This window comes from Paralichthys olivaceus, chromosome 10 (assembly GCF_024713975.1).
Source record: "Paralichthys olivaceus isolate ysfri-2021 chromosome 10, ASM2471397v2, whole genome shotgun sequence".
In the NCBI taxonomy this organism is placed as follows: domain Eukaryota; kingdom Metazoa; phylum Chordata; class Actinopteri; order Pleuronectiformes; family Paralichthyidae; genus Paralichthys; species Paralichthys olivaceus.
The window spans coordinates 4121946-4147180 of record NC_091102.1 but is presented as its reverse complement, the minus strand read 5'-3'; the positions used below and the strand labels follow the sequence as shown (position 1 = coordinate 4147180).

The window sequence follows — 25235 nt, the reverse complement described above, 5'->3', positions numbered from 1 at the left end:
GTAGTCGTTGTTTAAAGTGAACTTTAATGATCTCATTTGTGATCTCATGTTCTGTTCTCACATTTACACGGACACTGCACACACACACACACACACACACAGACACACACACACACACGCTCTGTTCACACTCGCTGCCTGTGAGCGTGTTGTATTCTTTAAGTCAGCTCCTCGACTCTATTTACATAATATCGTGTGGCTGAGGATGATCTTTACTCGCTGCCTCTCCCTCTCTGCCCGTCCAGCTCTGGCCTCTGCAGCCATTAATCAGAGGGTGATGTACACTCGCCTCCTTCTGTACATTTTCTAAACCCCCCCCCCAATGGAACCGACCTATATGTGCATATATGTAATGTAAATATTTATAGGGACAATATAAGAGCTTGCCTCTTGTAGAATATGTTTAGTATCAGAATAGCACTGTGACATCCAGTGATTTATTATGTGTGTTAAGGTTATCAGTGATTTAATCCTGTGTGTGTGTGTGTGTGTGTGTGTGTGTGTGTGTGTGTGTGTGTGTGTGTGTGTGTGTGTGTGTGTTTAAAGGTTACATTACGTCTCTGCGCTGGTTGAATAAAAGTCATCGTTGTTCCTCGTTCATGTTTCTCTTATTATTGTTGTGAATGAAACCGGAGCTATTGTGGATATAATTAACCATGCATCATTTTGTGGCTTCAGGGAATTTATGTACCAGTACGACTTTTTCTTCTCTGAGCGTCTGGGCACTACACATGCAGGACACATGTACCTAATTATGGCTCATGATTAATCAGATATTGTATTAGATGTAGACTTCACTATCATTTCAAATCACAGCATTAAATCTGTATATTCACACTCTGATGAAGCCAAACTAAGCTTCTTCACTGCTGAAATCTGATGGACAATGAAGTGCATTTGGATTAAAGTGTGACCCATAGCGGCGGTTTGGATTAAGAGCTAATTCAAGAGATTAACTGAAAACAATGATATAATCTAATGTGACCAAAGCTTCAATAATAGGAGACAGAACACTGGTCATCCACCACCTGCGTCTTTAAACACTCAATAAAATGCTGGCCATCAAGGAAAGGTTTTCCTCTTCTGTCTTTTTATTTTCTAAATGTTGCAGGGTGGAGTTTTGTCAGGGAAACAGTTTGGACCCAGTGTGAACTTTGTCAACCAGAAGTGTTAACGTTTTCTTGCAGCTTTCCCTTTTTATGGTCTGTGAAGAAGTCGATGAACGATTTTAACTCCATGAAAAGAGCGGAACCAAAATTGATTGATACCCGTGTATTCGTGTGTATCCTGAAGATCTTATTCCTCTGCATTTGTATTGAGCTACTATCGTCTATCGTCCAAACATTTAGAAACTCACAGATGAGTCAAACGGTTTCAACTGTGAACACATAAACTGTCCTGCTGCAGAAATACTAAACCAATCAACGGTAGATTGACTTATATTTAATATGTTTGTTGAAAACTACAATGACCAGTACTTTTTAAATAAATACAACATACTCTCGCCCACAATGATAACGATAAACAGTTTCACTGTAATCTTGATTGTAAATTATTGTAAATTGAAATATAATTAAACCAAATATTTAGGACTTGAATTAAGAAATTATTTAGTTTCTTATATTTTGTTTAATTTTGTAAAATAAAACAAATTGGACTCTAATAATTGACTTTTAATCAAATGAATTCCAAATTTCAAGATAATCTGACGCATGCAATCTTTTATCTAGTGATTTTATTATATTAATTATATTGTTAAAATGATGAGTCAGTCCTGGTCACATCCATAAGAGCTGGAGTAAAGTTGAGGCTGACAGCAACTCAGTGAAAACCACCTCCTCCTGATCCACATCTGGAGAAACCAGATTGTGGCAGATAGTTGTCATCTCACTGATGTCCACTGTCAGAGCTGGCACCCTCACTCTGTCTCTTCTGTGTGTGTGTGTGTGTCTGTGTGTGTGTGTGTGTGTTGTTTATATATAGTTTAAATGAAGAGCACCACACTGTTCTGCAGCCTCAGCCCATCACTCACATCTCCACTTATGTTTCCAGGTGACTGAGCCATATGGGCCCCATCAATCCTCAAATCCATCCCTCGTCACCGCTCACTTTTTCCAGCACTTTGATGTCGTAGCCTCGAGCTTCATACGAGCTTCTTTAATGTTTAAAAAATGAAGTTATAAGGTTTTAAATGTTTGATGAGCGCTTTAGTGAATACGTTTTTCAGCAGCGTGGCCTCTTTTTTCATTTCATCATGTTCCGTTTTTTAAGTTTTTCATAACTTACTTTACATTTTTTATCATGTGAATACTTTAGAATTTACGCCAGAACAATATAGTTAATAGTTTCACCGTTGTTTTGACAACCGAGGTATTGGATTAGTAATTTACAGCCATTTATTTTCCTTTTTTGGTTTTGTGGCTGGAGCTGAAAGCCATTTAACACAGCTTTTCAGATTGGTAAAGTGCGTCTGAATTTCCAGTGAGTGCTGTGATTCTGTGTTTAACATGGGGAATAGGGTAAATCCTTTTATGCTGCACAAACCTCCCATGAGGTGGAATCTGTTTTGGAAAAGTCTGCTCTCTGGGTCACACAGAAAATGCTCTTGTCTCTTGTGAGTTTTCGACCTTGTCAGATTCGTGGAAGCCAGTTTCAAACTGCGCGCAGGATTCAGCGACGCACGCCACACAGAGCCGTGTTTGTCCGAGTGTCAGGTCGTATCAGGATCGTTGTGTCTGATGTGGCCCGGACAGTTTTGTCCCTCTCTGCAGGAGACACCATCCCATTGAGAGATTTCCCTGCTCCATTCACTGCTTCTTCTTCTTTTTTTTTACTGCTACAGCTGCAGTTGTGTTTCTCATCATCAATACAGCAGTCATTTTTTAAAAATAATTGATTAAGTGCTTCGTGGAAAAAGGTCAAAACAGTTTTTAATACCGTTCATCAAGATCAGAGTGCAGGTTTGCATATTTTCACTTTTCCTTAGTCCCAAAACAAACAAGGAAAATGACAAAATCTTCTAATTTCAGAGGCTGCAGTCAAACATTTGAGACTTTTCTTCACCAAATGACTGATTTTCATAATTACCTCCTGCCAAGAAGGTTATTTTTTCCCTCGTCTGCTTGAGATCTCAGCCAAGGAGGTTTGGATTCCATTGCTTTGTCTGTCTTTCAGCAGGATTTCGCTTAAACTGCAGATCTGATTTTATTGAATCAAGATGGAAGGGTTGGTTTTGGGCCAAGGAAGAACACATTCACTTCTGGAGGGGAGTCGGATCTAGGAAATGTATTTTCACTTTTCTTTCACCGAGTGCCGGTCTAGTTGGTTTGTGTGTATTAGTGTGTGTGTTAGTTAGCAGCATCACACTAACATTACTGGGCGGTAACATGGATCTTGGTGAAAGGAGGCAGTGTGTGTCAGGGAAGAACTCATATGTTGCTGAGGATCCAGGAATTCCATTTACCATTTTCACTGATGACAGAAATCAGGCATATTTAGGGAACTGATATTTATGATTGTGTGAAATCTGGTGCAGCTTGATTGCATTTGAGGAAACTGTTGGTCCTTGGCGGAGGTTTGCACTCTACTGAGGATTATGCGACTGAACTGAAGCCTGAGCGTAAGTGGAAGAAGGAGCAGACACAAGAATTACTTTCACTTTCTTTAAAAATATTTTGTGACGAAGGAATCATTAGGTTATCAGACTCCTTCCTGCTTTATTTCCAACATAAACATTCGAAGGTTTGGCTCTATTGTGCTTATGTGAGTATTTCCTGTAAATGTCACTCCTTTTATCACATGACCTATGATCTCATTAAGCTTTAGCTAACCTCTCTCTTTCGTTTCTTTCTTTCAGCGCTCAGTCCGTGGATATCTACTTTCTCCCACCCGGGTGTGCAAGACTACTCCCAGCTCACCCTTGACCTGACCAGGAATGAGCTTATTGTGGGTGCCAGGTAAGAGACTGTAAATCCACTCGGCTTCTCACCGCAACGAGCACATTACTCAGAACTTGATACCCTTTCTGACTCACGCTCACATTTCGGATAATGACGCTTCTTAAGTGCTCTGCCGAGGCCTCGTTGGACCATATCAGGCTTTGGATTTGGCAGAAGGGATGAATTTGGAAGAAATGCGTCATGTCACAATCTTGTATTTATGTGTGCACACATTTTCATGACCTGGTTTGATCTCTCTTTAAAAACACACACACACACAAATGCAAATTATATCCAGTATGCATGACAAAAACACACACTCCGACTTAAAGGAAACTAAGATGACAGAAGGATAATTAGAATACATCCTCCAATCAGCTTTGCTTTGATTTGACAGCAGCTAAAATCGTCTGTCTCTGCTCTGACACTTCATTTAACACATTTCTCTGGATAAAGGTCAAACTGAGCACACACTCACTTGTCTTCCTGTCGTTTGTCCTCAATCCAGAAACTACCTGTTCAGACTGGACCTCAGCAACATGTCGCTGGTACAGGTAGGCAGACGAAGACTCGTTTCTCTCTTTTCTCTCTGCTCAGTTTTTCCTGATTGTTGTGTCACTGTGTCCGACGGATTTTGTTTTTGTCGTGCTGAACTGTGGTGATCACAGACTGATGGAGAATCTCTCCCAAAAAAACCATCGGTCCAGTTGTTTCAGTTGTGTGTTTTGAGATAGAGATCCATTGTTCGAGGACGTTGTTCTGTTATTTCAAAGGTTTGAGTCATCAAACTACTTTAAAAGTTGATCTATGGTTTGATATAGTGAGATATATATATATATAGAATAATAAACATTTATTCTGCCTTACTTTTGTTTTAAAGGCAGCTGCTCATGTAGCATGGAATGTTATTAGGGGATAAATCTACAGGCTGAAACTCAGACAATAATAAAACTTTATTACTGCAATAAATTTAGGGGCTTCTGTAACATAGATGCAATACGGAAGGCAGCAAGACAATGTATGCATGTGTGTTTGAATGTATAAGCAGGTCAGGGTTAGGATGAGTTCAGGTTCTGGAGGAGGTTTGAATGAAGTAAGGAGGTTCGTGAGATATTGGTGTGTGTGTGTGTGTGTGTGTGTGTGTGTGTGTGTGTGTGTGTGTGTGACAAACAAACTCTCACTGCATCCTGTGGTAACGTGTCTTTTCTAGAAGAATGTTTGTGGTCAAGTGTTCGATTTTGCTCTGAAGATACAACCTTTGTTTTGTGGTGTTCATCATCTTGAAGTAATATTTGCTGTAATGAGCTTTTTTTAAATGGCAAAAAGAAAAAAAATATTTAATATGAAATTTGCTGCCTTGAAATCCCAGACTTCCCTGGTAACGATAAATGGACGTTTCGTCAGTGGAAAATATCTGAGGCCCTTGTCGACTGATTGCTTTGACGTGTTTGCATCAGATCCCTCCTGCTGTGTTGCTCGGATTAACAGGACGTCACATGTCAATAACACATGTAGGGTTGGGGCAGGGGTGAAAACCCGTCGGAGATCAAGTTATTCTTAAGTAACCTTTTTTCTGAAGGTCATAGAGACTTGGAAGTTGGTTCCATCTGAACTAATGTGGGTATGCCCGATCCATTGGTACCACCCCCGAGCTTCTACGACCTTCGGAAGGGGTCAAATCACCAAATCACGTAGGCAGCAAAACTGAAGTCTCTGTCGGTGACGCTTTATATCCGCGGTTAACTACAAACATACAGATTCGCAGATATGACCAAACCACTGGTGAATGACTGATATTTATTTCCATGACAGGTAAAATAAGCTTTAGGAGAAGAGTCCGAATGCTGAGCTAAGAATATTCAACATCCTCCGTGTTGCACAGAATAAACACATTTATCTCTGAGTGTCCATTGCCTGTGGGTGTATAATGATATTGTGAGCGCTGTGCAGGAAAGCAGCATTGGTGTAGCCGGGAGTGTGAGCTCCGGGGCACAGGTTGCTTTATGTTGCATCAGACATCTCATGAGACAAACCCCCTGTTCTCTGCAGGACCATGTAATCTAAACTGGTACATCACTGTCATTGAGAAAAGAAAAGCGGCCTTTATACAGCACAGTTCAGTGCACAGGTTCCATCCTTCAAATGTCTTTAGATCTCCTTTTTAGTTTGACACTGGTGCTATGTAAAGGGAATTATATATTCTGATGCTGTTATCACTAATGTTATTTCTTATGTCTTATAATCTACAGAAGAAATTGCAGAGATATGGAACAAAACCACTGCAGCAGCTTAAAAGTCCATAGTGGTGGTTTTGCAAGTTTTAGCCCATTAACTATTGTGACTTTGTGACCTTGATGTTTCCAAAGCTTAGCTCGTAGTAGGGAAATGATGCTCACTAAGAACATGTTGTGTGTTTAACTTTATTTCTCCAAGATCTTTTGAAAACGAATTTCTTGTTGCTGCATTAAATTATATTATGAGAAAAATGTGTGTTGTTAGATAGTGAAAAATTCAGCCTGACTGATGAATCAGAATTATTAAACATTTCAATTCCCAATATATTAGCTAAAATGGAAGTCAGTGACTCCTAAGATGTCCCTGTGAAACCCTAATGACGAAGAAATGTAATCAACATTTGATGTATCACTTAATAAACAAATATATAGAACTTGAATTCATAATATTTCATATAAAATGTAAAAATAAATCCACAGCTTTTCTGCATTGCTTATGTTGTAAAATGGAAGTCTTCAAATCTGCAATTATAAACGCTGATAGCGAAATGTTGGGCTGGAAAGGCCGGAGGGCAAACACTATCAATTTGTTAGATTCTCGCATGAATTACATTTCTGTTCGATAACTTCTAATGTTTGCTTAATGTAGAAAAATCCATTTACTTGTTCTTTCGTGATTGAGTCTTTTATTGACCGGCTTGTGTAACCGCTCTTTTCTATTTTCTGAAACCATTTAAACAAAATACAAGAAGCAATGGTTACATTATAATTTCACGAACAACAGCCTGCATTATTTTACACATTTCCCACATGGATGAAAGCTCAGCAGACACGACTTTGTGTGACAGAGTCCCCTTTCACCGCAGCCACAAGTGAATGACATGATGTGTACAGCTGCCACCCGTGTGTCACCGCTGATGTCAATGCGCCCTTTGTCTGCGTGTCCTAGTTGTCTCGTTTTGCAGGAGAGAAGTTGACTTATGAGGGTTTTTCATTTGTCTTCACCCCGGTTGTGTTGTTCTCTGCAGCTCTACAACACATCTGCTATCTCAACATCGCTCTAACACGCAGGACGCACACACGACTTACATGCAGATTCAGTAAATGTGCACAGAGATGCACGCCAGCGTGCTGCCTAAATTCTCTAAATGTGTCTTTCTCCCTCAGACACACGCCCACACACATCCTCAGCTTATTGTGAGCTTTGGGGATAAATGAGGTTGATCCTTCTCCTCTCTGGCCCGATGCGGAGGTGTCATCCTTGATGCCAAGGCTGAAATCAATGTGAACATTATACAAACGGCCCAACGAAGCAGGGAGGAGGGTCTGCACCCCCCATGCTCATTTGCCAGTAAACGAAAGCTGTCCAAAGAGACGGAGGAGGGCGGCATCTTAAAATACTCCCTTTCCTTTGTTGTATAACTATAAATGGAAAACAAACCCAAATCTCCCACTTGCCCGTCCGAGCTTCTGCGTCGACATCAAAGGCTCGATTCCCCCGAGGCATTTCGATTCCTGAACCACTGATCGTTGCTTTACAGCCCAAACCACCTGTCAGAGACGAGGGCTGTTTTCGCACTGGATTTGTTTGTTTGAATCCAAACCCGAGATGAGACGTCTTCGCTCCCTCATGGTGCTCAGCTCGGGTTTTCTTTATCCCAACTCAGCTCTTTAATTAACGTTGCCAGGAAATTATGTCGGCGTCCATTTCATTGTGAAAAGGAGAGAATGAATTGTGTTGTGTTGTGGGAATAGGTGGACTGGATATCTCACGGTTACAGAAAAGTACAAATCCAGTTTCTTTTATATGTTAGAGGTGGATTTGACTAATTATTTGAATAATTCATCTCGTTCTGGTCAATGCAAAGATCCGTCAAAACCAGTTATCCTAAACGCAGTCACAGCCGACATCCCAGGGCTTGAATCTTGGGACTTTAAATATAAAAGCCAATGTCAAACTATAGTAGTAATTGGACTTTACAGTTCATAATGCAGTGATGTCCTCATTATAGCCTTGAATCTTTGTATATTTGATGTGGTTCATGTTATGGAGCTCATCAACCAACTCTCTGAGTCAGAGTCATGGTTCTGTGGATTTTACAGCAAAGCTTTAAACCAGAATACGTGTCACGACTGAGCCGACAGATGAATGTCACAAATTTCAATCGCTTCACTTTTAAAAAGCTGCTGATTCGGTTGCTAATGGTTCAGTTCACTCAGGTGATAAAGACGTGTTTGCTCCTGTACTGAATACCTCGATCCCACTGCGCTTTTAGTGAAATGAAATGTATGACAACACATTCACAGTATGTGAGTGAGGCTTTCTATTTTCTGACATCTCTTCAACACCTACCCAAAACATAAATTTAGCAATGCACCTTCGTCATTCCTCTGCAAGTTTCTCCAAAACCATTAGTGCTGCGGCTTTTGCTTTAATCAAGCCCATCACCACCCCAGCATCCTGCTTTGATTCTTTAGTTCCTGAGCAGAAGATATCTCCTCCCAATCTCCCTGTGCAGGCTCTGCAGGGAGACTGTGCTGCAGGGGGGGTGAGTTTAGAGCCAAAAACGCTAAAGATTAACTGTACTGCTGTGCTGCGCAATTAATTCTCCTATGGGGGTACTGATTGTGTTCTGAAACAGCTCCGCACTTTCACTTGAGCCAGTCACAGACCACTCAGGTTCTTTCGGGTTCTGGTCCACACTGGATCGGAAAAGTCATCTCGACAGAATCGGCTTCTGCTGCTCGCGTGTCTTGAGAACCGTTTATCTTGCCAGCTTCACACTCCACATGTGTCTCGTAAAGGGCCTAAGGAAGTGCAGTGTTGAATTTGGTGGGGAGATTTGGAAACGCTATATGTTCTCTACTCGCCACGACCCAATTACTGCAGATCACTGCTGCAGTTTCGGAAAGAAAAGCTGCAACCAGCATCATCACAGACCAAGAAAACAGCCCATTCCCAACGGGCAGGTTTAGAATGGGCAGCGCATCTTTATTGTCAGTCACCTTACAACACTGCACTCACAACTCCAACTACTTAAATGCTAAGTACACTGCGTACTTGCATTCAGTAGTCAAGGATGTGACCTTCTTTGACGACACCATCAACTGCCAGCCTGAAAGTTTAGTGCAGCGGCTCCGCTCAAGTCGACCCGTAAAGAAATGGAGCTGCGGCCCCGCGGGACAGAAAGCTTGAATGGCTTTACCTTAAAATAAAGGTTGTCCGCTGAGAACAGGTGAGAGTCACAGTGAGGCCATTTATACAAGGACTTGCTGATTGATTGAAAAGCCAAACCAAAGAGGGTGGATTACACACATTGCTGCGTTCTCCGCTCTCTCCAATTCATCTGTGGGGACTGGTTGTCCTGGGCTTTCCAACAGAGCCATTATCAGGGCCTGTAACCACCCACCGCTGTCACCATCGCCATCCCCCCCCCCCCCCCCCCCTTTTAGTGTCGGCTTTTCTCCCCTGCATGAAGCTATTAGATATTGTGTGTGTTGGATTGTTTGTTTTGTTGTGTCATCCATTCGGGTAATCAAAGACAGACAAAGTGGGTCGACCCAGACTGATTCATCACACGGCTGAAGCCAGAACAACCACTTGTTTGGTTGGAAGCATCGTAGATGAAGGGCTGGATGCATTTTCTTTCATTTATACACAATGAATGTGTGTCTGTTTGTGTTTGGAGGCAGATGTCAGCTTTGCAGTGTTTCCGTGGCAGAAGTTTTTGAACGCAGACCATGCCAGGGGAGGGGCCGAGGTGCTGATGCCAGGACTTTTAAAAGCTCAGCCCGGGCTGTTGTGTTCAGGCACCTGGGAGAACACCTGCCGCGGCCATTAGTGAGCAGGCGAGCGTAGAGGAATAAATGTGTAGGCAATCAGTGGAGAAGGAGACTGAGGGGGAGGGAGACGTCTCTGAAAAGGAGATCCAGGGATAAGGAGGTAGCCAGGGGCTGAAAAAATGAACGACAGGAAAGATAACAGGAAGAAATGGAATGAAAAACACAAGCCGAGACCAAGAGAACAACACTGGAAATCACACCTGCGGAGCTGAGATGAAGACGAATGACAATGAGTGAATATCAGAGTGTGAGGAGGGGGGGTGACAAGCTTTCATTCCTCTCCAGCTCCAAGTTTTCTCACTGGGAATTTTCTCTAGTAAACATCTGTCTCTCTGTGAAGTCATAGAAAATAGTGTTTTTTTCTGGGATGCTGTATACCCGCACACGACGTGTCCGTGGAGAGCGTCCAATGTCCTCACAGACACGTCTTCGTTCCTCCCTGCTGTGTTGTTCTTTTGTGGAGGAAAAGCAGATAAAAAAAATGATTGCATTATCATTGCATAAACACTTGGATAGAGATCTTTCATGTTGCGTTTAAAAACAAGTATCATCATAAAACTGTGGCGGGATGATGATTCAACTAAACCATCGTCTATAATAACATTATAGTTCCTCTGCTCAGATTCATGGGCATGAAATGTAAGCATGAGTATTTTGAACTGCTGTCAAAATCCATTACAGATGAATGGTTTAAATTTCACTGATAACACTGTAGCTGTGATCACTTAGTTATAGTATTATATATTATACTCAGTTATATTACCTCTGCCAAGGAGGTTTTGTTTCATTGGTGTTCATCAGGATTACTGTTTAACTACAGAACCGAAATGAAATGTAGGGGACAGGTGTTGCATGACCCAGTGAAGAATTCATTCAATTCTGGAAAAACAAAACAGGCAGTTCCAGGAATATGTATTTTATTTAGCTATAAAAGTATTTTTTGACATAAAGTGGCCGATCAGCTTTTGCAGGATATGTGCTCTTCAAGCACCCTTCTAGTCTCTGAAGGAACGGGTTCAGACAATCTCTCCAAAGAGCCGTCTGACTCTTTTACCACTTGATGTCAAACTTGTAGAAATGCTTCCGCCATCCAAGTCTTCAGAAATTCATTGACAAGTTATGAGTCAGACCAGAAATATCCCTTCAAGTTGTGTCATACATATTTTATTCTGGAGATCACTCAAACACAAATCACACATGAATACAACAAGTACCGAGTGTTTTAAAGGTGTTTTTGCCAAACAGGCATCATTTCTCACTTCTGCACTTGACACACAACGAATGCATCGTCACCCACAGAGCCACCTCACACAGGGGCCGCTGCGGCGTCCTGCTCAGACGCAGCTGATAAAGTCTGAACATCAGATGCTGCTGCAGAGTCTGAGAGTGTTCCGTGTCTGTCCTCTACCCTCCTTCTCGTTTCATTTTTAAACCCTTCACTCCCTCGGCCTGTCTTCTTTTTTTTTTTTGTGAGATGGAGTTCCGGGAGTGGTTCTGATTGCAATCCACCCACATGCTCTGTCCTAGAAGTGCCCACTGACAGAGCTCTCTCGCTCTCTCGCTCTCTCTCTCTTTCACTGATGTGCTGGTCGGCCTGAGCACCGCCGCAATCAAAACAGCAGGGGGAAGTGGGTGTGTGTGTCCCTGTCTGTCTGTCTGTGTGTGTGTGTGTGTCTGTGTGTCTGTGTGTGTGAGAGAGATAAAACAGAGGAGTGGGAGAGTGTTAGATGGGTGGGAGGCGAAAGGGGGGAGCTGAGGCAAACGCTCTGTTTTTGTCATCTGCGTCTCTCACTGTTTATTTGTATTTGGATGTAGATCTGCCAGATGTGCAACAAGATCATTTCCACTGCTGTCACGGGAAAAATAAATAAATAAATCAGACGAACTTTTGATCTGCAAACTTTTCGTGTTTTGAGATGGGAGTGAACGATCAACGCGTGCTCCTTCCTTGCTTTTGCACTTTGAAAGCAAAAGAGAAATAACAGGAGCAGATATCGTTTAGATGGCTCTTTCTTTCTTCCACATGTTGCGAGGCACTAACAGGAGATAGACTATTGATTTGTCTCCCGCTTACAAAGTTGTACAAGACAACAGAGCTGCAGGATGGTGCTGAATGTCTTTGTCTTTTGCTGAATGGCTTTTTGTGAGTCGCTGTAGTCGACGTCGTCGGCCTCGTCAGACTGTGTCAGACGCTCTGTAGGTTTTTACACGAAGAAATGTTTTTACACACTGCTGCTGGAAGGCCACTTGTCACATAATTACAGAAAGTACGATGTGTGTTCTTTTAAGTTCGCTCTATTTTATCCTTTCTGTCATATACAGTCACAGCTGCGCAGTTATCCAACAATGTGGGGGTATAAAAGGCTCCAGCGTTCTTCTGTGAGGAGATGGTGGGGAATGTAACTCCTGTATCACCCACTTAGGTCACAGATGTACTGACCTCACTTCTCCTGCTGAGCTTAAGTACCAGCATTGACAGAGAGGGACGACATATGGGATGGGAATAAGAGGAGAAAGACTAAGAATGGCAGGAAAGTGAAGTGGAAAGAGAAACAAATCCAGCGAGGAGCTGACAGTTAAGTTTTTTGTAGGATTCATGCATCTCGCTCCCTGTGCTGGGTACGAAAAGAACAGCGGGGTTTGTAGATAGGAAAACAAAATAGGAAGTGATTGATATATCACTGGTTTAAAGGAACATCCTTCCAATTACTTAGGCTTTAGCATCAGACGCTTTGCCCCCCGAGGGTTTGAAAGGTTGCTGGAGAAGGACGGCTTCTGTAGTCTGTGTGGAAACCGGTTGGTTGAATATATTCCAACCATCACAAAGATTCATGAGGGCCAAGAAAGGATATTTTAAATGTAAGTCACTTTATCTTGTTCTCAGTAGTCTGTCCATATTCTCAATACGCTCCAAACACCCATAGTTTTGCTAAAATGGAAATAAATGTGCAGCTTTTGTTTGTTGGAATCGTGGATAGTGGTTTATTTAAGTTGCTGTTGCTCAAACATTTGTTTTCAGTCGTCTTGTAAAAGGTTGATCCGTGAAATAATTAAATGGAAATTGTATTTTACCAGATAATGAAATGGTTAGCATGTGAAGCACCAGACATTCATTTTATATCTTGAGGAAATTCATGATTAGCTTCTACAGGTATGTGAAAGTCCCTAAAGATTATAGTGCACACAGGTAATGATTTAATAATATAAAAATCATTATATCAAATGTCCTCATCCAGAACGTTCCTCTGTAGAAATGCAAACTTTAGCTTTTATTACATCCATCAAGGAGATTATGTTTATGTTTTGTCCGTTTGATTGTTGTCGGCTGGATTACTAAAAAACGTCTGTTTTCTCACAGTGTGATACAAAGAACAGAGTAAAATGATTTTGTCTCCTGCAGTAGCAAGATAAAACTGAATGAGGGGGTTTATTGCAAAAGGCCTTGAAACACAAGTGTGTGATAAACAAAGAAACAAAGAAAGAAAACTCACTCTGAACAAATGGCACATACTGTATGTGTAAGAGAAGACAAACACAAGAACTGTAAAAACTACAAATGGTGAAATCACTTGAAATAAACCTGTCAGTGAAGAGCAAAGCCAGGAGATGGAAGGAGGAAGAGGAGGATGAAGAAGAGGAGGAGGAGAGGTCTTCGTCAGTCCATCAGATAACCCCAACATAGATGAAACAGGAGCAGCGTGGAGGTGGAATGTAGACACCACATTACTGTCTGGATCTCCACATAGCTGCTGCCTTCATCCGTCCACACGTCTCGACTCGTTTTCTCCTCGACCACCGTACACGCGTCATCCTCCAAATCTGATGAAGAAATCAAAAGGCTTCAGCTGGTGACATTTTGTCCACAGGTGGAGATTATATTTGGTGTGGAGCTGCAGTTGTTTGAGTTGTTCTGATAACAACATCAGAAATGTCTCAAATACCGTTGAAAATGAAGGCACATGAATCTATGTACCTACTCGATACCGCTTCTTCAATGTGAACTAGTTTCACTCAAATCTAAAAGTTACATTCTGTTCTCCCTGAAATCACTTATTTGCCTTAATCTAAATCAGTAGTTGTGCTAGACTGCTACAGGCAAATACTGTTTTTACGGTGAAGAAGAAGAAGAATTGTGATTTCTGGTGAATGTCAATATTTCACGCTGGAAAGTCCCACAAGTAAAACAGTGACACGTATGCTACTCAGGTCAGATTTAAGTTTTACGCATTTAAAGCAAAGTAATTGTTGTTCATTCTTAGATTTATCGATTTGTCTTCTTTTTCTGTCATGACTTTCAAACTAGATCTTAACAGAACTTCTATGTTTTTATTTCTCTGTACTCATTCGGTTTTCAAAAGGGTTTAATCTGAGCCAGTTCATAACAGTGATGGCGATAATCACGTCAGACAGCGGATAAATCCAAACCATCGTCTTCTGTCGCTGTAAAAACAAGACGTAGAGCGAGACGACTGGAAGACGTGCAGGATTCAGTCCAGTGAAAACCACTCGGCCTGAATTTCTTCAAGCTCCAAAGCACACAAGGCCTCGCTGCTGCCCTGCAGGTGTGCTGCTGTTCAACTGCACTCTTCCATGTGTCCGGGCACAGTCCAGCGTTTCCCTCTGATTGATTTGCCCTTATTGTAAATCCTTGGGGGCCACTGGGGTTGTGGAAAGGGACAATAGGGACTTTTTTTGTTTACGCTTTTTTTTCTGAATGTACAGCTCTTGGTTGTTCCCCTCCGGAGCTGCCCAATTTCATCGGCCATTATCCCCCAGATATGAAAGGACTCGACTCAAAGCGGTGGTCTTGATATTTACCCGAGCGAGACTCACTCTGGGTCACCTCTGTTCCGTTGTGTCTCGTGTTTGCGAGTGCGGGGACTAGTCCTTGTGTTTGTTGTTTGGTTCCTGAGAACATACCAGAAGATCTGAGACAGGAGGGATCCCCCCCCTGTGAGTCGGGAGCCTGGGATTTGTCCTTGACGTGGTGTTTGTGTTGAGGGTTGTTTGAGTTGTGGTCTCTGGCTCCCACAGCCGGATGATGACGAGTAGCCCCAGGTCAGCGTCCTGCAGTGCAACATGATGGTCTGTATCAGATGTGAGGCCCGGCGGTGGGATACAGACTGAATGTGGAGAAAACTGCACAGTGTAGTTTCACTTGTGTTTTTCTCTTGGCAGTTCAATCTATTTATTTCTGTAAATAAGGGTTAATAAAGTTATTCTTGGTTATGTACACTGGTGATTACACCTACGCACTTGAAACCACTTCATCTTTGTGAATATTGTTTCCTGCAACTGCTGATAAATGGTCCAGCTGGGTTCAGGATTATTGAATCAGAACTTTTAATAGAATCAAGGGTGATTATCCTCATTAAGGGTTTGCAAATTACTTGCAATCACTTTTTCTTTGAAATATCAAAACTGATCATCTTGATTTCCAGGTGACGTATTCAAATGTCTGGATTTGTTGAAAAGCAACAAATCATCACCCTGGAGAAACTGGAACTAAAGAATTTTCATTGATATACAACTGGAATTAATCTATTGGTTCAATCTCAGAGCACATCAGCTGTCGGACGACAAATTAGCCTCTGGGGGCAGTGGCCAATGATTTTCATTATTCCCTCAAATGGAAATATTCTAGATTTCTTGTGGATCATTGTCATATTTCCCCAAAAACTCAGCCTGGAATATTTGATATCTTTTAAATCTTCCAACAGAATTTAAACTGTGATTATGGGCATTTGAACAAAGCCTTAGTTTATAAAGATGGAGAAGAAGGAATCTCTTTTAGATGTGAAGCCAAAAACGACTATTGAAATACCTTGTAGTGAAACCTGAGTGTACTTTAAGTTTTTATTGTAAGTACTTAAACATAATGTGCCTTTGCAAACCTGCAATAACAGTGAAACAGGAGGGACCAGCTGGTTTATCTGTTGCCTGGTCCCAGTGTGCGTCGCTCCCTTGTGGCGAATCACGACCGGGAGAGCAGATCTGACCTGTGGGGTCAACAGGTCGACTGTCACTGTTTGTTCATTTAAACAGGAAGTGACTTATGTAAACTCCCTCATCAACATCCCAATGCACCCGCAGAGAAATAAATGTGGCTGTTATTCTAGGTGTTTTGGTTGGACGCGTCAGATTCCTTCAGAAGAGGAGGAACGGCAACCTTTTCTCATGCTGGTGGAGTCAGTGTGAATATATTTAAATATATATATATATATATATATGAATGATTTCACATCTGCATTAAACATGTCACATCCAGCTCCAGTGCTCACATCGCTGAAGGGCAGAGTGGATTCATAGAAAAAGCCGGGGATCAAAATGAATGAAAGGCCAAAGGACGGACATTAAACCGACCATCTGAGATATTCATACCCTTGATTCGCCCACAGTATCAAGCCCCTCTCTCTTGCCCCGAGTTTGATGAGTCATCGCTGATTTCATTCACACTCTTCATTTATCTCTATGCTGCAATTTGGCCAGAGATTTAATTATTGATGCGGCCTTTGTGAGAACGGAGGGATATTCTCTGAGCCGCAGAGCTGAGAGCGAGACGGGGGCGCCTTGTCACCCTGTGATGTGCCGCGGCTCTGCCGGTCATCTGAGGGGGAAGAACCGTCTCTAATATGTGTGCGACCCGGCTCCTGCATGTTTACATACATGTACAGAGTCATTTTAGCTTCGATCCTTCTTCCCACACTGGAACATCTCTGTATTAGTAGCTGCCAAATAACTCTTCATATAGATGATTAATACACACTAGTGAGAACATATATTGATCCCTTTCACCTAAATCTCACACACTGGACCTTTAAATGCTTAATTTCTTCAGTTCAACGATGCACCTGAACACACCATCACAATTAACAAAACAATAACCAATGCTCGTTTAAAAAAACCCTGTTTGTCATTATAATGAAAAACATTCTTAAAATAGTAACTTAGCAAGCGATGACTCAATATCTAAAAATAAAGCCGTAGGGAGTCGAAATGATGAGACGCTATCTTATCGACTGACTATTCACAGACAGTAAATGGAAGAACGAGTAGAAAACAACATTAGTTCCTCTTCTTGATGTCGCACAGTCATGTATGCTCAAAATAATAAGTGATGAATGTTGTATTAAATAGAAACTGAATACTGGGCCCTGAGTGTACATGCTGTGCTTCAACACAAGGACTGTGTGCACATGCCTGTGTGTTACCTGCCTCTGTACCTGTGTGGGTGTGTACTGTACAGTAAGTGTCTGTGGAACAGAAGCAGAAATCCACCGTGCTGGTTGGTTGCTCTTGGAGAGACTGTCTGCTTTCACCTGCCATCCTCCCTAATGTGGAATTACAGTGAGTGGGAGGCAGCAGCACAGTGAGTGGGCAGACACACACTGAACCACACGTTGTATTCGACTTAACGTTTTTACATCTGAGCGGAAAACAGCTTCCAGTTTCCGTTGTGATTTCTCATTTCTATATTTGTTCGGTACATGTCCAGGATTGAGGGAACATTTCTCTGCAGTCAGTTACGATGGGATTATCGAATCATATTGTCGTATATGGGAATAAGGTTTCGTGTAGTTTCCAGCAATATTTTGCATGTAAGTAGAAAAGTAATGAACAAAGCGTTTTCAGTTTATATTCAGGTAGGAAGATGGATGGAGAGAGAGAGAGATAGATAGATAGATAGATAGATAGATAGATAGATAGATAGATAGATAGATAGATAGATAGATAGATAGATAGATAGAAAACAAGTATATACATTCTATTCCAGAACATAAAGGAAATCTGTCATTATTAGGAGACTGCTGCAATGCACAAGTCTCAACCATAATTTATAGGATCAATAATTATAGCAGGTTCACACAGGAACATGCTTATAACAGACGTATCCGTGCACATATCCTTTAGAGAGGGTCTTCATAGCGTACCCATACTTAACACTTGAATTGTTCCTGTACCAAAGTGCACAAGTTGTCGCCCTAAGTTTAGTTTTCATGGCTGAATGAGTGTGTATCCTGCTGCTGTCAGTCTGTGCTGGTGTCTGCACTCAGCTGTGTTTCTCCACAGAGTGAACATTTAGTGATAACGCTTGAATTTGTCGTGTGTGTGTCTGCGCAGAAATGAGTCCCGTCAATCCACAGGCCTGGGATCTCAGCCAGTGTGAGAATTGTTTTTAATATTTGTTCCAGTGTCAACTCTGCGAACTCGATACTCAATATCCGTTTCCTGTCCTGTGAGTCCCGGTGCTCCAGTAACTCTTTAATAATCGTCAGTATTGTCAGTGTGTGAAATGCAAATGAACACGTAGTTTACAAATTAATTAAATTCACAGCAGTCAGCAGTTTGAAAGAATGAAATGAGGATGTGAGATGTGTGTGATGACATGGTTCATTTACAGTTCAGCAGCATTTGGCTCGTGTTCCTCTGCTCTGAACTTCTCTTTAAAGCTGCTTCAAACTAAATGTCATTTTGCATTTTGTTTGGCTGGGGTTATGAAATCCTGTCCAAACCTTTCTGTTATATCAGTAATTATAATTTGTATTCACATAGAACTTTTCAAGCTTTGCACAACAAATTCTGTGGCACTGCATGAAAGAAACGTCTGACTACTGAGGTTGTTGTTCTGGCTGCTGATGCAAGTGGAGATGTTGGGCAGTAAAAAACGAATTATTGAAAACACAAATAATTAGAAAACAAGTAAATATTTGTAATGAGCACCGACAGAAGAACACAAGAAGAACCAGCGCAAAATAAAGAATCAATCCTGCTTCTCCACCTGCGCGTCACTTTGGTGTAGTTTGCTGTGTATGCAGGTCACACAAATCATTTCTATGCCTCCGGCCCGGCAGCAGCCTTGACCGCTGGCACAAAGCTGCTGGCAAGACAACGCAATACACAACTGTTGAGCTACAAGTTTGTTGTTTGGAGTTTCCTGAGCATCAGAAGATAGAAGGTAGAGCTGCGGAGATTAAATGTGTGGAAGACAGCCAGTGGTTGTGTGTCTGTCCGTTCTTGTCAACACAATTTTCTGAAGATCGTCGACAGAATTTAGATATAGAGCAATGATTTAGATAATGTTTGAAATAAATTATCAGTGTATGTAATGTGGGTTTTACAGTATCAGTCTCTCTGTTTGTGCGTCAGACGATTGAAAACGCAGCCAGTGGTGTTCACTCCTGTGTTGCTGCGCACCGTTTCTTCTCTGCACCACCTGGGCACCAGTTTGTGCCAACATTGGCCATATTGTCAAGTTGTGAGTGTATATGTGCATGTGTGAGCGTTGGGTGTGGGTTATTACCTAAAATAGCAGATAGCATAGATGGAGAGAAGAGCACAGAGTCGATAACAAACAGGGATCCCTTCTGAGTTGTAGGAAAAAAGCAGTAAGGTGAGGTGTTGGGTGAAAATACAGATTTTTTATTTTTATGTTTTACTCCCTTGTCTCAGTGGTTAAGTAACATTCCACAGAGGAGCCTGCAGTGAAGTGAAGGAGAAGAGTGCGGAAGAAAACACGAGTCCACAAGGTTTTAGTTTAAGACATTAACGACATAAAAAAAAACATTTTTCCTTCCCGAGAGATAACTCGATATTACATTTTGAATTAATCAAAATAATCAAATAAGTGAGCAGCTGGCCAGTTACCAAATTCCAGAGAACTACAAAACAAACACAACGAATCCACAAAAACAGGCCATGACTAAAATTTGAATGAGGACGCAAATGCAAATGAATCAAACTGTTGTATAATACCAAACTAATATTGAATGGAAGAAAACGACATATTGAAGATGTGTGAGTTAGTGTCTTCGGTCCTGATTGTCGTTGCATTTAGTAGTTAAAGTAAAGTTAAACAGCTCTGGAGAGTAGGGGAATGGGCGAGAAAGCCTCACAGGAAGCTGAGGCGTTTACTTCCTGGAAGCACTGGGTGCAGGTTCTCCAAATCTGGTTTCTGGGTAATCAGCTCAAAGACGTGCAGGATAACAGATATGCACTGAAACACAGCCTGAGCAACAAGCAGCGGCTTTCACAGAGTCGATATCCAGAGGAAAATACTCTTTTTAATTCCCTAATTTTCATTATCAATGCTCACAGAGCTTTAACCCTCAGGCCATGTTAGCAGAATGGACTATTACTGAGTTTAAAGCTATTATGTAAGCTTAAAATATGAGGTAATAACTCAGCTGTTGCTTATTATAGCCTATTGTTTGGATGCCGACGTTATTAGACTCCGTGCATAAAGGATTATTCTAATTTTATGTTTTCTTTTCTAAAACTCAGCTCAGGTCTGGTCCTGATGCAGTTTTACACAAATCTATCTCGACTGAGTCTCAGACAGCTTCTATTCAAACAACCATTACTCCCCCGACACACTTATTTACAATATTCATGAGTTATAATTAGTTGTCACACATGATGTTAGCAGCATGTCAGTGAGAGACGGCCTTATCAACACGGCGCCACATTTCAGGAGCCACATCTGCAGCGTTCGCGTCTCTCTTTACTTCATTAGCCGTCCACCCCCTCAACCCCACCCCACCCCCTTTCTCTCCCCCCCCCCTCCTCCTCTCTGTTTCTCGTGGAGAAAGAATTTATTTTCCAGCCCAGCCTCCATCCCTCCTCTGTAAAAAGTGATGACTCTTCTTTCCTGCTACTAATTGTGTTTTCTGGAATTTTATGTGCCTGTAAAAAAAAAAAAAAAAAAGACTCAAGCCCTCCTTCACCTGTCTCTTTACACCTTTAAGAAAGATGCCGCAGGCGAGATATGCTTTTGTATACGGCTGTGGTGAAAATGGGAGAAATGGGGTGTCAAGCTGAGGTTTGGAGGGAGGAGGGGGGAGATAGCAGGTAGCACACATGGTTGTTGGTCTTTCTAATGGATGGAAATGAACTCTAACATACGTCTGTGGCTGCAGGCACAAACAATAAACAGGTTCTGTGGCCTCGGGCAGAGTCTGGCATTAGAAATGACTCATCTCAGAGAGGCAGTCCTCTCTTTAATTGCCTGATATTTGAATCAGAGACATAAATTCCCTGCTTCTTCCAATATTTATGCTTATCTCTGAATTCGATGGTGATTGTTCATGCTGTGATAAGGATCTCTAGAGACCGTGCAAATGTATCGTGAGATAAATAAGAACCTTGATTTAACGCTGGTGTGCGGCTCCTCTTTTTCATCCTGAGATATTTGTATTCATTTAGTTTTTTTTACTTACACGCTGTGAATATCGAGACATTCTCCCGCTGTGTTCTCACATGGGCTCATTTCCAGACATTTTACCGAGGAGCTGGCTGGAAAAGTTTCCGTCAATGTTCAGAGCAACTGACTCGGGGAAATGTTTATGAAAATGTCCAGAATTCAGTCCAGGTCTGAAAGCGTCTCATCTTTAAAAGACACGTTTTAGAAGTATTTCTTCTCTTGCACTCTAATGAAGAGACAAAAGGACAAGAAAAAATACATTGTAAAGCAAAATAGCTAAATATTAGTGTCATTCTATTCAGACTAGAAAAAGAGCTACAGCTGAGCTGCAGGAGATTTTTCCGCTCTTCATCCATCCAGCGGACTGTTGCACACTGGCTAAATTGCCTATGGATTATATCAACAGTGTTTGAACTTGCATCAACACTGTGGTTTTTTTTTCAGTCATGACCACGGCCCTTTAAACTTTGAACACAAAGTTTGCCATTTTGAAAAACACTCTTTTAAGATTTCTTTTTTTCTTTTTCTACACCCATTAAAATTCATTTCACTTTGCCATTTTTTTCTCAAAGCCTAAATCAATAGATGCCAGACTGTGACAGTGAGTGAACCCTGTGCACTCAGCTGTTCCTTTGATTTAAAAACGATGGATTTGTACAATAATATTCCCCCTCTCTCTCTCTCTCTACGTCTGACTTTTCTCTATGTGAGACAGGTGGTGAACATTTTGAGTGAAAAATAAACGCTGCATCCTTCACACACATTGTGCAGCTTTTATTCATCCTGTTAATGGCAAACAGGCCATTCAGGGTTCGGTACAGGGGGAAGATATTTCAGGGAGAGGATGTTGAGGCGGAATTGGTATTCTCACAAGCTTTTTGTGTGTGTGTGTGTGTGGCTTTGTTCCAAAGTGGTGTGAAGAGGAGATGGACAGGGAGGGGAGGGGGCCACTTTCTGGTGAAGGTCAGCGGGTTAAGCCGATGGGAATCCTTGGAAACGGGGTCCTGCCGAAAAGATGGAAATGTCCCAAGCCATGATTCATCGCAAAGGCATCCGTGTGTGTGTGTGTGTGTGTGTGTGTGTGTGTGTTTACAATGACGTCATCCCATCAGTCCGCGGGCTGACAGGAGCTGACATGCAGGGGCTGTGGAGGAGCAGTGTTTTCATTTCAACAGGCAAAGTGATGGACTGCCACAGAGGAGGCGGGGCTGCTCTGTGAATGGCAGGTGCCTCGCTGTTCCCTGTGCTCAGGGGGGAAGTGGATTCGAGGTTCACAGCTGACTCTCTGTGTTTAGCGACCAGACAGCCGAGCTCCCGCAGAGCGCATGAGCGACTTTCTGTATATTTATTTCTCCAGCTACTTTGCGCTCAGTGTCTGGAGTTCAGGTTCCATTTTAATCACAGTTTACTTTATGTGGCCGTCCCCTGCTACGGTCGCTCTCCCTCCTGCGCAGTCTGAAGCAGGTTAATTGAAGGGAGCTGCTGTGGGAGACGGGGAGATGAGCTGTAACTATCAATATGGGCCAGAGCCCATTTACCAGCTGCAGGAGCTAAACATAGCTTCACGACTCTAATGAAACGATCAATCCCCACCTCTAACCTGTGCTTACTTAAAGCACAGAGGTTTCAGCTGGCTTTTATGTGCAGTTTTAGCCTGTTTGAAGCGGCTCTAATCAATATTTTGACATTAATAATGGATGTAATGACTCAGTGTAATTTGTTACTGGTAGTGACGAACTCATAATTATCAGCGGCTCCTTTCAGATCTGTGGAGGGTTTAATACCTTTCAGCACTTTTACGGTAAGAGCCCAGAGTTTTACTGTCCTGCAGCAGTCCCATTAAACTCATTTCTAGCTGGAGCAACAACATTAGCAACAAGGTGGTGAACAGATTGCAGCAGCTACAGAACCAGATATTTTCCATGGAGTCGGTGGAGACTGAGGGTACGGACACACATGTCAATGTAGCAGCAGTGAAACTTTGCCTCCCGTTCACTTACAATCTGTGCAAGCGAGGAGGTGAAGTGAACTCAACTTCAGTGAACTCTAACCCGTGATATTCGCTTTGCATTGGCCGGTGTGTGACCATGCAGACTAGTGGTCTCGGTCTCCACTATCTGTCTCTTACGCTGCTCTGTGTTTCACCTTCTTTACCAGCTTGTTGCTAACTTTTAATTAATTCTGTGCAGTTTGCAGTGGGCAGATTTGTTGGAGCTTTGAGCTGCATCTCAAACGATCAAAGCATCAGAGAGGAGGAGAAATTACGTCTTTTTCAGTGTTTTGGCAGCGCAAACAGTTCTGGCAGTGTGAGCAATCAAAAAGCAATCACACAGTCATGAATCTTCTATGAATATGAGCTTAGGATAAAAGCAATAAAAGACGTCCCAGGACAATGTACAGTTATTTGACTACAGCTCATTAAGCTGTGGATTGTACAACTATACTGTCTGTTGTTTTAACTCATTAGCAAGAATTTATGCAGAGGCTAATCGTCCAAAATCATAAACTTCCAGTCTTGCAATCACATTTTAAATGCAATGCTCCATGATCCGTGAAATAAAGAGATTCAAACTAACTATATTGTCCACAGGAAGATTCTGGCGGCTGTTTTAAGTTATTAAATGTGTTCGTAATATATTATTTTTCAAGCAGCGTTCTCTGCATAAAAAGAGGTGATTAACTCAGAAATATTCTCGAACAGAATCCCTCACTGAGACTTGGGTCTATAGAGATTTTAGAGTTTTAATTAAAGCAAAACGAGCACCAAAAAAGCAGGAGTGACATTACCCAGGGACAAATTCACACCTTAAAAAACATAGTCTATTTGTACATAAATAGGTATTTAAGATGAGCTCTTCAAGCTGGATCACATTGTGTTTTTTTACTGGTTTGTTTGAGTCTTTCATCAGGCCCCTGGAATACTGACCCAGTTCGGCGTTGACTCTTGGTTGCCCCCAGTTGGCAGCCTTCGCTGAATGTTGGGTCACAACTCTGTCACACTGGCAGATTGTCTGGGGGAAGGCAATTCATGAGATCTAGATAATTATCCGCTGCGTGTTGTCTTGTGCATGACAATAATCCCTTTTGGGAGAAGACAGAAAGAAATAAAGACAAGCAGCAGAGAGATGGGGAATGAGATTATGTTATATAAGAGCTGACTTTTTAACTTTTAAGGTATTCAGGCAACCTTCCTACTTGGGCAGTGAGATCACAGAAGAGGAGGAGAAGGGGGGAGAAAAGTAAAATGAGGCCAGTGACACACAACAGGGGTCCCCTGGCACCTTGCACATATACAGTTTATGCCAAAAAACAGGGACATCAATCCTCTTAACCAGAGCCAGTGCGACTCAGTTGGCCAAGCAGTATGTGTATGCACAAGCTTTAGTGTGTTTGCAGTTATGCGCTGCTGCTGCCTGCATCCATAATTAAGCCCGAGACACAACCATCAACAGGAATTGGCCGGTAGCAGCGAGGGTGGTGGGGAAGACGAGTGCTGCAAACTTTCCGAGAGATGGAGCGGGGGATGAAAGAAGGAGAAGAAGGAGGAGAGAAACCCATTAACATGCTAATGCCATCCTCAGCCCTTCAAATGCCTCGTTTGGGTACCTTGCCCGCCACCCTCGAATAGGCTCTTGGCGGGCAAACCGGTCGCCATGTTTACACAATAAACAAACAGCAATGAGGTTAAAGTCCTTTCATGCATCTGTTTGTGAATGCAGTATTAGCAACAGTCGGTCGTTGCGTAACTGTTTTGCAGCGTCTGAAGGACTCAGCTGACTGCTTTTTCGGCCTTTTTTGTCATCCCCGTGCTTTTTTCTTGTTTTTGTCTCCCAGGCAACAGAATGGGCACCGGACGAGGAAACCAGGAGATCCTGTCAGAGCAAAGGCAAAACAGAGGTAACCTCAATTACAACACTTCATGTCAGCGCTGCCGGGCTCACAGAGGGGCCATCTTGATATCTTCTGGCTTTTGTGGTGAGGTCTTTATGGGCCTCATGGGAGGGGTCTGTACAGAACAAG

The 25235-nt window shown here is 42.2% G+C and overlaps 1 protein-coding gene across 4 annotated transcripts in view; it reads left to right on the top strand.

Moving 5' to 3' along the window:
* Positions 1-25235, top strand: part of sema5ba (sema domain, seven thrombospondin repeats (type 1 and type 1-like), transmembrane domain (TM) and short cytoplasmic domain, (semaphorin) 5Ba) — a 129393-nt gene that overhangs the window by 62949 nt on the left and 41209 nt on the right. For all 4 annotated transcript variants that reach the window (XM_069533398.1, XM_069533400.1, XM_069533397.1 and 1 more), the window contains 3 exons: positions 3857-3956; positions 4447-4492; positions 25050-25112. In XM_069533398.1, the coding sequence (XP_069389499.1) occupies positions 3857-3956; positions 4447-4492; positions 25050-25112 (209 nt within the window). The remainder of the gene's footprint in view (positions 1-3856; positions 3957-4446; positions 4493-25049; positions 25113-25235) is intronic.